Consider the following 16,193-nt stretch of genomic DNA (forward strand, 5'->3'; position numbering starts at 1 on the left):
AGGCCATGCAGGAGCAGGAGAGACACAGCCCCCAAATCCTATGCAATAAAGTGCCTCTTAGGACTGTCCCCCCCGCGCTGCTGTCTTTGACTCGTTCACTCCTGAGCCTGGCCAGGGCACCCCCATGTAGCCACCCCACGGAAGTGGACTCTGCAAGCGATGGGCGATGGCTCTCCAGGGTCCTGGGGACAGAGCAGCACGGAAGAGATAAGGATCTCCAAAGGTTTTTGTTTATTTTTTTGCTTTTTGGGTCACACTTGGCGAGGCTCAGGAGTTACTCCTGGCCATACTCAGGGACCATTGGGATGCTGGGGATCGAATCCCGGCTGGCAGCATACAGGACAACCACGCCGCTGTCCTATGGCTCCAGCCCTCAGTGGGCCTTCTTGCTGTGCGGGGTGCCCCGGACAGGCGGCTGGGGGCCCAGCCAGAGCTGCAGCAGGATGACGGCGTGGCATGCGTGCAGCGCGGCCGAGCTGTAGGACGTGGACGGGTACGTATTCCAGGAGAGCTCGATGAGCCCCAGCACCAGCAACCTGGAGACGAGACAGGCAGCCCCGCTCTTGTCTGGCCCACCAGCAGGGCCCCAGAGCCCGGCCCACTCCCTGGGGGGCCCAGCCGGTACCTGAGCAGGTGTGTGAGCCAGCGGGCTGGCGTGGCCCACAGGAGGTAGGGCAGTGTGTGGAAATACCAGACGTAGAACTGGTAATGGAGCGAGCGGCTGAAGCAGATTCCAATGAAGTTAGAGGTGAAGAGGGTGGAAACGATCTGTAGGCGGCGGTCAAGGACTAGGCGGGGGCGGTAGGGGCACAAGTGGACAGGCCACAGTTCCAAAGCACGGGCGGAGGTCGGCGGGGAAAGACAGCCCCCTGGCCCGGCCATTCCTAGATAGACCTCCGGCCTCCAAACCTCTTTGGCTCTGTTCCTCACGCTAACTCAGAAGGCCCCAAGGCCTCGTGAGTTTGAACCCCTTCCTTCCCGAGTAGCTTCAGGAAGTCAACCTCTTCCACCCCTAATTTTGCCTTCTACATGAGGAGGAAAACAAAACAAAAAACGCCCCTCTCTTGGCACCCCTTCTGAGCGCTCTCTCTCTCTCTTTCTTGGCCTCACCCAGCAGGGCACAGGGCTTACTCCTGGCTCTGTGCTCAGGGATCACTCCTGGTGGGGTGCAGGGTGGCCTGATGTGCTGGGGATCAAATGCAGTGCGAGGCAAGTGCCCGACTGGCCCTCTTATGAGTGTCCAATATCGGCTCTGTGTGTGAATATCTCAGAACAGAGGCGGAGGCTGAGCACGCTGATTACTTGGTAAGACGGAGAATCAGGGAGCACAGAGGGTCAGTGCTCGCACGTGTCTGCTGTAGGCCGCAGAGCGGGGTCTTGGTGCATGTGCCTGTGTGAGGACCTGGGTCCCTGGCCGTTCCCCTCCCCCAATCTCCCTGCCACCTAGGAGCCCGTCTGCTCGTGGACAAGGCAAGACTCACCTGTCCTTGATTTAAAGGATATGATTGGGCTTGAGGGGTTGGGGTGGAACCTTCCTCTTGGCGGGGTCCTTCAGCAGTGATAGGATACTCTCCCCCGTCCTGCGGAGAAGCCCACGGACATTTATCCAGGCCCCCTCCCGCCCCACCCATCCCTGCCTGCCCCACACCCCGGCCCTCCCCTTTCTCACCGGTGCCACCTGTAGAGGGCGAAGAGCAAGAGCAGGGTGAGGTGGGCGCCCAGGAGCCCCAGGTGGAAGGCGCGGTGCAGGAAAAAGGCCTCGGGCAGGAAGCGCCAGTTCACGGTCCAGCGGAAGAGAAACTGGCGGCCCAGGTCAAAGGAACGGGACAGGTAGCCGACCGGGTTCTCCAGCAGGAAGGGCAGCCCCAGGACCACCTGAGGACAGGGGTGAAGTTAGGGAGCGTCCCGCGCTTACCCGCAGTCTGTGCTAGAAACGGAGGGGAGCGGGAAGAGGTCGTGGGTTCCCTGATCCTGCCACCAGGTAAGCCAGCCCTGTGCCACCTGCCCCAAGCCAGGCCAAGATGCAGAGGAGGCAGCATCTCACTGTACTTTCAGTTTGGATTCATTGAGCTCCTTTGGGCAGAACGAGGAAGGCCGTTTGGAGACCGGCTGGTTCCACAACTTCCTTTACAGCTCAAAAGACTGAATGCCCAGCCCAGAAGTGACCCCTAAATGGTTTCAGCTGGCTTTTTTTTTTTTTTTTTTTTGCTTTTTGGGTCACACCCGCCAATGCACAGGGGTTCCTCCTGGCTCATGCACTCAGGAATTACTCCTGGCGGTGCTTGGGGGATCATATGGGATGCTGGGAATCGAACCTGGGTTGGCCGCGTGCAAGGCAAACGCCCTACCCGCTGTGCTATTGCTCCAGCCCCTCAGCTGGCTTTGAGAGAGCCCAAGGGAAAGGGGACTGGACAGAGAGCACAGTGGGTAGGGCACTTGCCTTGCGTGTGGCCAACCTGGTTCAATTCCTGGAATCCCATGTGTTTCCCCAAACACTGCCGGGAGTGAATTCTGAGCACTGAGCCAGGAGTACACCTGCGCACTGCAGGCTGTGGCCTCAAAACAAACACTAACCAACCCAGGGCGGAGAGATGAGGTACCTGTAGGACAGCACAGATGGCCAGCTTGGGGAGGGCCCCACGGAGGCCAAACTGCACGAGAAGGAGGAAGAGTAACCCGGGGGCGAAGAGGAGGATGTTCATCTTCACGGAGACCGCCAGGCTGCGGTGAGGACAGAGGAGGGACACAGGTCAGCCCCAGGGCCCAGCCAGCAGCCCCGCCCCAAGGCAACTCCACCCCCGAGGCTCCTGGGGAGAGGGTAAGGCAGCTGGAAGGGGGCGAGGGGAGAGGGCAGACACCTCTTCCCGACACCCAGACCCAGGGAGCAACTTCCCCGACTGCTGGGGACTTGCAGCTCGCTGGCAGGAACGGATGGACGGACGGCTGCAGGGGCCAGGCTGAGAAGCGCGACAGAGACTTCCTGCAGCTCCCACCCCAGGGGGCCCCTCCCTGCCTCCCTCCTTCTGTAGGCAGAGGCGTGCAAAGAACACGATGGAAGGAACAGCGGGCACTGGGCCCGCGGGGGTGACCTGAAGCAGCCGCAGCCCCAGCTCCAGCGCTGGGCCAGCAGGAGGTTGATGCTGAGGAAGAGCAGCGCCATGGCCACGGGGTCGTTGAAGAGCCGCAGCACAAAGATGGAGTGGACGCGGTAGGAGGCACAGCACATGAAGAAGAAGACGAAGGGAGGCACCTGCGAGGCGGGCACAGTGGGAGGGTGGGCGCGCGCCCCCCTCCCCCCCAGCCCACTCCAGGTCAAGCACTCCAGGCGGAGCACTCCAGGCCGGGGCTGTGGTCCGGCAGCAAGCACTCACCTTGCATGTCTGGTGGTAGATCAGAAAGACCAGCAGCAAGGTGGCCAGGTAGAGGACAGCAAAGATGTGCTGGGCCATGCGGATGTCAGTGCCCTGGCCAGTGGCGTAATAGAGCCCCATGAAGATGTACACAAAGCCAGCAGGGTACCTGAAGGAGGTGAGGGAAGGTGGACCTGCGTCAGGCTGCCCGGCCTGGCCCCCCGCCCCCCTGGGCCAGCAGGCCATCAGCCCCACAGGCCCCTGCCAAACCTTCTACCCCCACTCACACGAGAGGCCCAGTGTCGCCCTGCAGTTGGGTGTAGTCATAGGTGCCATTGATGACGCCTTCCACCTCGGCCATATAGGCCTTCCAGTCAATCTCTGTATCTGTGAAGGGACCAGACGGGGGTGGTGTCGGGACTTCCGAGTTCAAAACCCTTCTGCCCCCACCACACCTCCAGTTCCTCCAAGCCGAGAGTTCTGGTACACTCCTATTAGGACTTGTCTCACCGCTCCTTACTCTGCTGACCCTTGGCCATTCTTTGGGGTGAAGGGAGGGGTATTCAACCCCTCAAACTCCACGTCTGCGGCTGATTCTTACGTGATCTCCCATTCCAAATCTGTTCGTCTTCCTGGCTCTGTGAAGGGTGTTGTAAGCCCCAGCTACACTGGTCACAAATCTGACAACATCTTTGTTATTTGGGCCACACTTGACATTGGTCAGGGATCACTCCTAGTGGTGCTCAGGGGATTGAAGGAGGGTAGACTGAGTGCAAGGCAAGAACGTTAACCTCTATACTATCTTTGTCATTTCTAGTAAATCTTGAGTACTTCCATTTTCTACTGCCCCAGATAGCAAATCGTGTTTGTTTCATCTAAAATATCTTAATCGTGCCTTCCTTCTCTGATAGTGTACTTGTATACCCATATACAAGTACGGGTATACTAATTAAAGTATATGCCCCATGCTTGAATTTGGGTTGTTTTTTTCTTTTTTGGCTTTGGAACCACTCCCAGTAGTTAACAGGGCTTAGTCCTGGCTCTGTACTCAGGGGTCACTCCTGGTGGGCTCAGGGGACCATATAGGGTATCAGAGATCAAGTCCAGGTCAGCTGTGAGGAAGAGAGTGCTCTACCTGCTGTACTATTACTCCAGCCTCTTAAATTTGGGTTTAATATTCTCTCTGTCACTGTCACTGTCCTCCGTTGTTGATCAATTTGCTCGAGAAGTCCCAGTAACGTCTCCATTGTGACACTTGTTACTGTATTTGGCATATCAAATACGTCATGGGTAGCTTGCCCGGCTTTGCCGTGTGGGTGAGATATTCTCAGTAGCTTGCTGGGCTCTCCAAGAGGGGCAAAAGAATTGAACCTGGGTCGGCTGGGTTGGCCACGTGCAAGGCCAATGCCCTACCTGCTGTGCTATCGCTCCAGCCCAATATTCTCTCTAGACTCAAGTAATTTACAAACTAATTTACAAATTAGTTTACAAAGTAGGTTCCCAGTTTCCATACTCTACCCACAGCCATGTTTTTCATCCTGCAACCAGGGAGTTCGTCCAAAACAAATAAAAACCAGTGAGTTAGGAAAGACAGGACTGAGAATGGAACCGATGGGTTCTAAATCCTAACTAACCACCATGCTTTTTTTTACAAGGCCTAGAGACCCCCTCATGATCTGGTCTCAGTCTCTGTCTTCTCACTTCATTTCTATGTTCTAGCTTTGAAAGGGTTTCTTCAGTTTCTCAAGGGACCAGGCTTTCTCTGGCGTAAGTGCCACATTCCTATACCCTATATAGCACGATGTCTTACTACTAACACCATGAACACCATCCACTTTTTTTTTCTGCTAACTTTTCTTGGTCCAAGCCCACACACCTAATTAGAATATACTTATTTTCTCCTCTACTTCACTCCTAGCACCCAGTACATGAGACATAAGCATGCAATGTATATATATATACACACTCGGGCTGAATTAACTACCTTTAGCAAGAAAGTGTGGTATCTACACTCAGCCTGGAAAGGAACCATGAATAATACCAAAGGACTCAAGTGATGACCAAATGCCCTTGCTTTCTTTTTGTTGTGTTGTTTGTTTGCCTGGATTTTCAGGGAAGGGTCACACCCAGTGGTGTTGAGCAATCACTCCTAAAGGGGGTCCAGAGACTACACCGTGCTGGGGGATAGAACCCTGGTCTGCTTCATGCAAGACAAGCGCCTTCCCTGCTGTACTATCTCCAAAATGCCCCCAAATGGCATTGCCAAGTAGCGACTCTCTAGAGATCTCAGAATTAACCAGATGAAAAAACTGGGACCCTGCCAGGAGGGGACGTGTCAAAAGCCACCGAGAAAGGCAGCTCCTGCAAAACGGCACACTAAGTCCCATGCAGGTCTTCTGCCATTCCGGGATGCTTCGCTTTCTGAGCTCAACAGGTTGTAGATTCGGGAAGAGACGGATGTCCCTCTCTGGGGCCTAGGAGGAGTTAAGAGCTGGTTTGGTGGCGGGGGCTGGAGCGAGAGCATAGCAGTTAGGGTGTGTGCCTTGCACGCGGCCGACCCAAATTCAATCTCCGGCATCCCATCTGGTCCCTTCAGCACCGCCAGGAGTATTTCCTGAGTGCATGAGCCAGGAGTAACCCTGAGCATTGCCAGGTGTGACCCAAAAGCAAAAGAAGGAAAAGAAAAAAGAAAGAAATGGGCGAATGCTGTAAGTCTGAGATGTTTTTTCCCCCCTTCTTTACATGCTGGGGATGGAATGCAAGCTTCACACAGGCCAGGATGAGCTGGACCACTGAATCACACCCCCAAACACCCAGGCCATTTGTGTTTTCTTTCGTCTTGCGGGTAGGGCGTTCGCCTTACAAGCGGCCAACCTGGCCAACCGGAGTTCGATTCCTCCGCCCCTCTCGGAGAGCCCAGCAAGCTACCGAGAGTATTCGATATGCCAGACACAGTAACAACAAAGTCTCCAATGGAGACGTTACTGGGCCCGCTCGAGCAAATCGACGATCAACGGGAGGGCCTTTACCTTACCTTTACCAAAGTCCCCTCGAGGGCAGGAGCAATAGTACGGCGTAGGTAGGACACTTGCTTTGCAAGCGGCTGACCTGGGTTCAATAATTACATCCCTAGGGGTTGGAGTGATAGCAGAGCGGGTAGGGTGTGTGCCTTGCACGCGGCAGACCCGGGTTCGATTCCCAGCATCCCATCTGGTCCCCCGAGCACCGCCAGGAGTAATTCCTGATGCAAAGCCAGGAGGAACCCGAGCATCGCTGGGTGTGACCCGGAAAAAAAAAGAAAAAACCTGGTTTCGTTTTCTGCAGAGCAGATGCCAGTAAATGACTACAATCTGCAACTAACTGATGGCTCGCTGGGCCCGCGCCCCCCGAATCTCGGTGCCCGTTCAGGCGGCGGGGGGCGACGAGCTCCCCTCCCTCCGCCCTCCGCCCGCCCCCCGCACCCCTTGCCCCACGGCGCACTCACATGCCACCCTGTGAATGACCCAGAAGGTGATGCCCACCTCCGCCAGGCAGAGGCAGGCGGCCACCAGCAGCGTGTAGCGCGGCTCCAGCAGCAGGCGGCGCCGCTCCTGCCAGGCGCGGCGCAGCCACTGTCCGCAGCGCCCGGCCGCGCGGGACGCGGGCCCCGCGCGGGTGCGTTTCCGCACGCCCGCCGCCATCTTGACGGTGCGCCGCGCGGGAGGGGCCGCCTGCCCGGAAGCGCGGCCCCACAGCACTTGGGTTCCGCCCCAGCCGCGGGCGGCCAGCCCGCCGAGCCCCCGCTGCGTTTCGCGCCTCCGCGTGTGCCCCCACACGAACGGCACTAGCGGTCCGCCTGGGGACACGCTCAGCCCAGGCTGGACACGCAGTGCTCCTGTCGGTGCACGTTTACCCGGCCAAGCAGCCTCCCCCTTCCTGCTCCCCTCCCCGATTTCTGCATAGTATTCCTCGGGTGCCGAGATGATGCGTTCAGGTCAGTGTCTCCTGGAGAGCAGACCTGTCCGAGCCCCTCCCGCCTCCCCATCGGCCTGACCGGGTTAGTTTAAACCAGAGAATTAGAGAATCATTCATCTTCAGACTTCTAATGGAAAAAAAAATCAAAAAAATACGAGAGGGGCCGCGATGGACCCGAATGAGTTCGACCCCGAGACCGTGGCGTTCAGAAAGAAACAAGGCCGACAAGCGTAGGGTTCACGGGCAGGACCGCAGGGTCTTCCCACCCGGAAGCTTCTTCCGAGAGCGCCGAGGGGGGACGGAAGTTCCACGTGTTCGTGTTGAGCAACTGCAGGCGGTGGGCGGAGCCAGGGAGGCCGCGTCTCCCGCTTCCGATTGGCTGGGACCGCTAAGCCCCGCCCACAGGTGCTGACCCGCCTCCTGCGCGCTCCGCCGCTGCGAGCATGTCCTCTCCCCGGGGTCTCGCGCCCTCGCCGGAGTTGCCAGAGCAGAACCGCGGGTACCGCGAGGTTCAGTACTGGGACAGGCGCTACCAGGGCGCGGCAGACGCCGCCCCCTACGAGTGGTTCGGAGACTTTTCTTCCTTCCGTGCCCTCCTCGAGCCGGAGCTGCGGCCCAAGGACCGTATCCTCGTGCTAGGTGGGTAGTTCCGGAGCTGCCCGGTCCAGGTGGAGCCGGGTCCGCTGTCCTTCCAGGCTGTCAGTATCTCTCCCAGGACTCTCCTGCAGGGAGCCGGGATCCCTACTTTCCCAATCTCGGTAGATGCTGAGGCAGGGTAGACGGGAGGCCAGGGAGGGTTAGTCTGGTGCCCCCGCCCCCCACCCCTGGAGGGACAGCCTCTGAGTCTGTCCGAAAGTGGGGGGTGACGGCAACACCCCTTTCCCGATCTGCGGGAGGCAGCCTCCAGCCCGGGGGAGCCCAGTGCGCCCGGTTCAGCGAACGATTGCTGTAAGACTTAAAGACGAGACGCGAGCCCGTCCAGAGCTTCAGATGCGCTCCTGGGAACAGGACTGCGAGCTCAAGTGACATCCTTAAGGTATCTGCAGACACCTGGAGCACAATTGCTGGCGCTTTTTTTTTTTTTTTTGCTTTGCGCCGATGGGTTTCAGGAGCGAGTGTCAGAGCAAATGATGTCATTGCGCTCTCAGCCCTAAGTGAAACGGGTGTCCCACGCGGGACGATGCGGGACAGCGCCCTCTAATGTCAGAGCGGTAGACTGCAGCCGAGGTTGAGGAGGGGCTCTGCAAATGAGTCAGTGCTGGGGAGCTGGGTGCAAAGTCTGTGCAGCTGAGCCGCCCTCTGGGGGTTCTCGCCCTCTGTCAGCCTGGATGGCTCAGTGCTCAGTTTGGAACTGAGCAACAGATTCCTTCCAGACAGAATTTGAATGTGGTATTTGTAAAAACATACATATGCTTAAGTAAAATATTTCCTATGCATAAGACATCTGTCAGACAGTGCATATATGAGGTAAAATTAATAACTGCATTAATAAGGCTAATGTATATGTATAACCTGCTCGGTTTGAAAAATTAGAAATATTTTTATCCTTGTCTTCTTTTAATCTTAGGTTTTTAGTGTATAAGTGCCAACAGGCAAAAATCAGGGGAATAATTCCAGCACCCTGATAAACTCTTTAGATTCTTTGGAGCAAAACAGGCTCTCAGTATAGAAATTTTTCTGAGTTGCCTGCACTCCTTGTTTCTCTCCTGTATTTTCTCACTCAGTCTGGGCTGCCATCAGCAGATGGAAAACACTAGGACACTTTTTTCTTGCATCTGTGGCAGAATCCTTAGCAGTACGCAGGCAACTGTTGCTGAGACACAGAACATTTTTGTTTGTTTGTTTTTATTCTGGGGCCACACCTGGCAGTGCGTTGGGTCTCCTCTTAGCTCTTGCTCTGTGGTGCTTGGGAGACCATATGCAGTAACAGGGATCAAACCCAGTTCTCCTGCATATCAAGCATGCACTCAGACCATTGAGCTCTCTCTTGTTGAGCTCTGCACCCTTGAACATTTTTAAAGTCTTAGAACTAGTGAACTGGAGAGACAGATTGCAGGGAGGATGCTTGTCTTGCATGCGGATGACCAGGGTTGGTCCCTGGCACCCCGTATGATCCCCTGAACGATGCCGGGAGTGATTTCTGAGTGCAGAGCCAGGAGGAACTGTGAACATCGCCAGGTTTGGCCCCTCGGAAGGAAAACATTTAAGATTAAGACTTAAATTAGAATTTAAGAAGTAAGACTCTGGAGTCAGTTTAATTACGTTGAAGTATTGGTTAGTGTAATCTTGGTTGTGAAATCATGGACAAATTCATGGAATCTTAGTTATGGTATCCTGGATAAAATGTATTTCAGAGCCTCCACTTTTCTGTCTTAAAATACTTATTTTTGAGCTTTTAAGATGACAGCATGAAAGATACCTATAGCAATGCCTAACAAAATGAAAAGCGCTATGTAGGGCTAGAGAGACACCACAGGGGGTGAGGTGTTTGCCTTGCATGTGGCCAATCCTGGTTTGATCTCTGGCATGCAGTTTCCCAAGTGCTGCTGGATATGACTCCATCCACCGCCACCCCACCCCTCAATAGCCCCATATACAGTCAAAATTTTCCATTTGCTCCCCCAAGGTTAAACAAAAAATATGTTAGACTTTATCCTTTTAAGCCATTGCGTTTATGTTTATATTTATCATAGATATATGCATTGGGTGTAACGGGGTACACCTGGTGGCTCTGAAGACCATGTGGTACTCAAGATTGAACCCAGGGCTCTTTAACATGAAGCATGCAGTCTAGCCCTGGGAGCCATCTCCTAACCCCTCCTAAATGTACCTTTGCAAGTTTTAGTGCGCATCAAAATCATCAGGAAGGAAAGCTGGAGCCCATCCTTAAGCCAGGGGTGGTTCTGATTTCAGGGATGGTCTAAGTTAGTCCCAGGAGTTGCGTTTTCAGCAAGCTCATCACTGGTGTTCATGATGCTGCCAAGCAAAGGAACACTGCCTTCCAATCAGCTTGAGGGGCTGGAGTGATAGTACAGACGGTGAGCCGACCAGCCTTGCATGGGACTGACCTAGATTCAACTCCCAGACCTCAAGTAGTCCTCCAAGAGCCCCACCAGGAGTGATCCCTGAGATCAGAGCCAGGAATAAGCCCTGAGCACTGCTACATGTGGCTCCCTACTGCCATAAAAAAAAAAAAATCTGCTTGGGAGTTAGTCTTATCTGGGTAGAGGAAAGGAAAATCTGAAAATCAAAAAGGAAGGGCTGGAGAACTAGTACGGGGGTAAGGTGCTTGCCCTGCATGTGGCCGACCACTGCACCAGCCAGGCACAGCCGGGAGTGGTCCCTAAAGTGTAGGCAGATGTGGCCCCCAAGCCCAAAAGTAAAAATAGAAAAGGAAAATCTTCCAGCTAGGATTACTGAGCTCCAAGAACAGAATCTACAATTTGGGGAGTACCCTCTATTTCATTCATCTCAACAGACACATTGGAACACCTTACAGATGCTTGGGACTGTTCTGGGCCTTTTCTTTCTTCCTTTCTTTTTCTTTTGCCTTTTTGGGCCACACCCAGAGGTGCTCAGGGCTTACCTTTGGCTCTCAGGAATTACTCGTGATGGTGCTCAGGGGACCATTTGGGAAGTGAGGATTTGAACCCGGATTGGCTACATGCAAGGCAAATGCCCTACCCGCTGTACTATCACTCTGGGCCCTGTGCTGGGCCTTTTCTAAGTTATTTAATCCTGGGACAATCCTCAGAGGTGTCACTATCACTGTCCTCCCCTTATTCATCAATTTGCTCAAGTGGGCCTGTAACCTCTCCATTTTGAGACTTGTTGTTACTGTGTTTGCCTCATGCTAGGCAAACACCCTACCCACTGTGCTATAGCTCCAGCCCTGATAAGTATACTTGAGTCTCCTTGAGGAGTCAGTGAGCCTTTTCTGAAAAAGACTCAGATAGTAACTGTTTCAAGTTTTGAGAACTCTGCTCTTTCTATCACTGCTACTTAGTTCTGTTAATACCAGAAAGCAGCCTCTGACCATAATCACAAGTCGGTGAAAACAGCTATGTTCCAATACAACAGAACTAGTCAGCGACATAGATTTTGTGACCCCTAGTCAGGGTCATTGTTCCAGATTGGGTTCCCCAAAAGCTCATCCGGAGATGGAAATTCCTGTCTCTGTCATTGAGTGATTCTGTTTTGGAGGCCACACTGGGCAGTGCTGAGGGTTGGGGAGCTACCTCACACTCAGAGGTCCACGTCATGTCAGGGACTGTACCCAGATCCTTGGCTCTGAGCTCTCACCCCGCCTCTGTTTCCCCATACGTTAGGGAAGTGCTCCCAGGGGAAACTGACAGAGAATGGGGACAGGGGCACTGCCAGCACAGGCCAAGATTCCCTGCAGGTAGTCTCTGCCTTGAGTCACCAAAGCAGACCCCGGGGCCACCGCAGTGGACCATGTCAGTCCTGGCTGCCCACTGCTGTCCAGCAGTGGGAGGCAAGTCTGGCCACCTGCCACATCTGCAGCTTCTGTTTCTGCAGCTGCATCGTGAAGAGGGGCATGCCCCGCACCAAGAACTCTGCCAGCTGGTGGAAGTGCGGGGCAGATGCGGCCTGGTGTCACGTCGTGAGCACCAAAGATGGACTGTGCCTCTTGAGAACGGGGAGAGAGGTCAGCCTGGTGACCAAGGGGCAACGGCTCTGGCGGGACACATCCAGGTCCTGGCTGCACCCCAGACCTGGCCAGGTGACTTTGGGAAGCTCCTTCTCTGCTCCAAGCTGACCCATCTTCCTCTCACACAATGCATGACAACACCAGGATCTTCCATCTAGGGCCACCACGATGATAAGCTGGGATATCTGATAAAGTTCTTAGCTTGGGATGGGTGTTCAGGGTAGGTTAGCTGAAACCATTATAATTGTTCAGTTTTGTTTGGGTGCCACACTGGCAGTGCTCAAGGCTTACTTCTTTTTTTTTTTTATTTTTTGCTTTTTGGGTCACAGCCAGCAGTGCTCAAGGGTTACTCCTGGCAGTGCTTGGGGGACCATATGGGATGCTGGGGATCGAATCTGAGTCGGCTGCATGCAAGGCAAACGCCCTACCCGCTGTGCTATCACTCCAGCAAGGGCTTACTTCCTGGCTCAGGAATCACTTTCTGGCAAGACTTGGGACCATACGGAGTGCCAGGGATAGAACCCAAAACCCCAGGGGCTTGCGGCTGTGTGCAAGGCTGTTTTCTCTCTTCAGCCCCCTGCACGACTGTAATTGAAAATAGAAGTCGGAGAGACACTTGCCCCAGAGCTGGTCAGAGGACGGAGTGAGTGCCTGGCCTGGGGCCCAGTGTCTGGTGGCCAAGTATCCCATCACTCACCTGGCTGTGCTGTGGTACTTACCGGATGCCATGGGCCGCAAGGATCTTCTCAGCCTCCTCAGGCCTCCCAATCCGTGCCCATATAGAGGGGAGCACTGGGCTACACCTCTGACCACTCAGTCCCACGATGGTGCCTTTCTCTGTCATGCTGCCTGGGGGCTCCCACCTCAGTCTTATGCTATTGGGACAGCGCCTGCCTCACTCTGCTTTCCCAAGGGTGGCCTAGGGTTCTTGACTGAGACCCGCTGGTCCAGGGCTCTGCTACAGAACGCCCCCAAGCCACCCTCTCAGTGGTTAGCGCCCAACCGTGGAGGCGGTCAGCTTAGAAACTGTGGTCTTATAAGCTCAGCGGGGTGGGGGGGGGAGGCCCGGGTTTGCTCACCCGTCATCCTTGGTAAAGCTCTCTTTATACACGAAGGAGAACCAAGGAGGGAAATTGGATTTGACCCCCAAGAGCCCAACATTTAAGGTGTAGGGGTGAAGGGCCAGGGAGCCCCTGGGGTTTTGGCGCCTGAGGCAGGGACACCAGGTCAGCCACTGTTGCCTCCTGCTCCCTGCTGTGGGTCCCCAGGAGCTTGTCATGGCTCCGGGCCGGGGTAGCACACGCTGGATATTTCCAGAGAGGGAGCTCAGGAAGGAACTGAGGACCAGCCTGCAGCCCCCGCATGTCCCCTGCGAGTGCCAAGCTCTGCTAGATCAGGGCTACCCCGACAACTGATCTGCTGATCCCCTTAAGAGAGGGAAATGGGGATTAAAGGCCACCTAATCCCCAAAGCATGGGCCCCTCACGCCCGTGGATCCATCATGAGCTGTCACGTGTCCCAGGCCCAGACTGAAACTGAGCACAGAATGTCTGCCAGGGGCCAGATCTTCAAAGGGTATGTGAGTCACTTCTCCAGCCCTCCGCCCCTCGCCCACCCTGCAGCGCCCAGCCCTGGTCTCTTTGGCACGGAGCCCCAGGCATTCCCTATCAGGCGCTTGTGATTCTTCAAGGCTCTGCTCATCGGCTTCCCCAGGACCCCCAGGCAAACTCCCCAAGGGAAAGTGAGGACCCATCCTCTGCGCTCCCACCAGCTGCATTATGGAGCAGTTGCCTGGTGAAACCTCTGTCCCTTTCACGGGGGCATCCAAGGGTGAGGACTCGGGTTCAGCAGCTGCACCCAGCAGGGCCACGCTCAGTAGGGACATGAAGGCATTCCCAGGGATCCACTCCATTCTGCCCTTAGTTTCTTTCTCCCTGACGCTCTCAGTGGGCCTTAGGAACGGACCCAAGGCGGGGGGCAGCCCTGGTGCGGGTCTCCCGGTGCTCATCACATCCCAGGCTGGCTGAGCGCTTCCCTTCACTGCTCCCCTCCTCAGGCCAGTACGGTCCTCATGGTGGCCACCTGATCCCCTTTCCCGGTCTAAGGAGGCTGGCGACGCTCAGAGACGCATGCTTTGCCTTAGCCGGGTGCCGGGTTAGCAGAGCCTGTGCCTCTGAATTAGACTCGGGGCACCCTCAGTTCTCTGCCATGTGGCTTCTGCTTGCACACGCCCCATGTCACATCCTGCGTGGAGGCCGGGGTGCGGTCATCCTCGTTCTTCTACACCGGGAAGCACGGTTTTGGGGAAAGCACCACGAGACCAGCGGAGCTGGGCTCTGTGCCCAGGCCCGTACGGGCCGGAGTTGGTGGTGCCCCACTGCTCCTCTTGGCGCGGGAGGGTGGGGATGGTGGAAACGTCGACCAGGAAGGGGAGAGGGATTGAATAACTGGGGTGGTGGGACTCTCGGCTAAGCTGGCCCTTTTGCTGCCACCCCAGGCTGTGGGAACAGTGCCCTGAGCTACGAGCTGTTCCTTGGGGGCTTCCCTGATGTGACCAGTGTGGACTACTCCTCCGTGGTGGTGGACGCCATGCGTGCCCGCTATGCCCACGTGCCCAGTCTGCGCTGGGAGACCATGGATGTGCGCGCCCTGGATTTCCCCTCCAGCTCCTTCGACGTGGTGCTCGAGAAGGGCACGCTGGACGCCCTGCTGGCCGGAGAACAGGACCCCTGGGCCGTGTCCTCGGAAGGAGCCCACACCGTGGATCTGGTGCTGAGCGAGGTGAGGGAGCCCACGAGAGAAGTGGGACCCAGAGGTAGCGAGAGGCGGGGAGCGGAGGAGGCAGAGAGGGCTGCCCTCGGGACAGGGTCCCTGTGGGACAGGAAGCCAGGGTAGATGACAGAGAGGACTGGAGTGACGATGGGACACTAGGTTGACATACCAGCAAGGCAGCACACGGGTACCACTGTGTCTGCCACCCCCCAGCTGTGCCCATGCAGTGACCAAGGGCAGCAGAGCCGGGACGTAGGGGAGTCCCTGCCGTTTCACTGGTGGGGCAGCCACAGCAATACTGACCTTTGAGAGCCCCAGGATAGATGCCTCACTGGGGCTTCTTTGTCTGCCTTGCAGGTGAGCCGGGTGCTGGTCCCTGAGGGCCTGTTTGTCTCGCTGACCTCTGCCGCACCTCACTTTCGGAGCAAACACTATGCCCAAGCCCGCTACGGCTGGTCCCTGAGACACACAACCTACGGTGACGGTTTCCACTTCCACCTCTACCTCATGCGCAAGGGCGGAGAGCTCAGCGGGGCCCAGCTGGCGCTGGGGGCCCAGCTACTCTCACCCCCCAGGCCCCCCGCCTCGCCGGGCCTTCTCCAGGACTCAGACCATGAGGACTTCCTCGGTGCCATCCAGCTGTGAGGCAGAATATCGGTCCTCCAGAACCCACCCTGCCCTGAGCACCTGACTCACCTTACTCTAAGTCCTGACTCAGAGCGGCCAGTTGGATCCAAGGTGCTCACACCCCGGGGGGTTGGGGGGGCGTCCATGCAGAGCTGGAACGGGCAACTGCACCTCAAAACACTGCAGCCTAGGCTCTGATCTGTCTCTGATGCCAGCTTCCTCCCCACTCCCCCCCATGAGGACTGCCGGGGAGCAGCTGGTGGTAGGGAAAGGCTCTGCAAGCCCGGCAGGCTTGGAGGTGAGGGGGAAGAGAAAGGACCCTGCACCCCCCCTCGGCCGTCCCATCCCCGACCCACTACCAGCCTGGAGTTTCCCCACCGGAGGTCTAGAAAATCTGCACTGATGACAGCTTCAGACCCCAGCACAGCCCACTGATCTCCTCTGCATACATTGTTGTACGTTTCCCAGAGGAGGCCCCTGGCAGTGAGCTTCCCGGGGCCAGGCCAGCCTTACCACACTGTCCAGGGAGCTTGTCCCTGGCAGCAGCGGGCACCTGAGATTCCCAAACACCTGCCTTGCCCTTCCCCCAAGGAACTGGAGCCATTTTGGCCTGGCTGCCGAGCGGAGTGACGCAGTGGCCACACACATCACACACACGCACACACACAGAGGGAGGTCTGTGTTTATTCACACACTCCTGGTACAGTGAGGATGGAGGAACATTTACAAAGGACACCCCTGGGTTGAGAACATCTCCAGGGCCACAGGTGTCGACTGAGGTGCTGGAACGGTCCCCGTTTGGGTTTCCGGGGGGGCAA

At 56.3% G+C, this 16,193-nt stretch overlaps 2 protein-coding genes across 3 annotated transcripts in view; one reads left to right on the top strand and one right to left on the bottom strand.

Annotated features, from left to right (window-relative positions):
• Positions 1 to 268: 268 nt before the first annotated feature.
• ALG3 (ALG3 alpha-1,3- mannosyltransferase) lies at positions 269 to 7,044 on the bottom strand. Its single transcript, XM_056121375.1, has 9 exons — positions 6,835 to 7,044; positions 3,638 to 3,737; positions 3,372 to 3,519; positions 3,090 to 3,250; positions 2,601 to 2,721; positions 1,670 to 1,875; positions 1,503 to 1,580; positions 626 to 769; positions 269 to 536 (listed from the first exon to the last, which is right to left on the bottom strand). The coding sequence occupies exons 1-9, from the start codon at positions 7,028 to 7,030 to the stop codon at positions 374 to 376; spliced, it is 1,317 nt and encodes a 438-aa protein (XP_055977350.1). The 5' UTR covers positions 7,031 to 7,044; the 3' UTR covers positions 269 to 373.
• A 688-nt stretch (positions 7,045 to 7,732) lies between these two features.
• The window catches only part of ECE2 (endothelin converting enzyme 2), a 46,270-nt gene continuing 37,809 nt past the window's right edge, over positions 7,733 to 16,193 (top strand). Inside the window, exons 1-3 of one of the 2 annotated variants that reach the window (XM_056121368.1) lie at positions 7,733 to 7,943; positions 14,474 to 14,757; positions 15,106 to 15,555. In XM_056121368.1, the coding sequence (XP_055977343.1) occupies positions 7,748 to 7,943; positions 14,474 to 14,757; positions 15,106 to 15,393 (768 nt within the window). In that variant the 5' untranslated portion in view covers positions 7,733 to 7,747 and the 3' untranslated portion in view covers positions 15,394 to 15,555. Of the gene's footprint in view, positions 7,944 to 14,473; positions 14,758 to 15,105; positions 15,556 to 16,193 lie in introns of those variants that run through there. The other variant, XM_056121369.1, reaches the window with a different exon arrangement.

The sequence above is a fragment of the Sorex fumeus genome, unplaced genomic scaffold (assembly GCF_029834395.1).
Source record: "Sorex fumeus unplaced genomic scaffold, SorFum_2.1 ptg000044l, whole genome shotgun sequence".
NCBI classification, from domain to species: Eukaryota; Metazoa; Chordata; class Mammalia; order Eulipotyphla; family Soricidae; genus Sorex; species Sorex fumeus.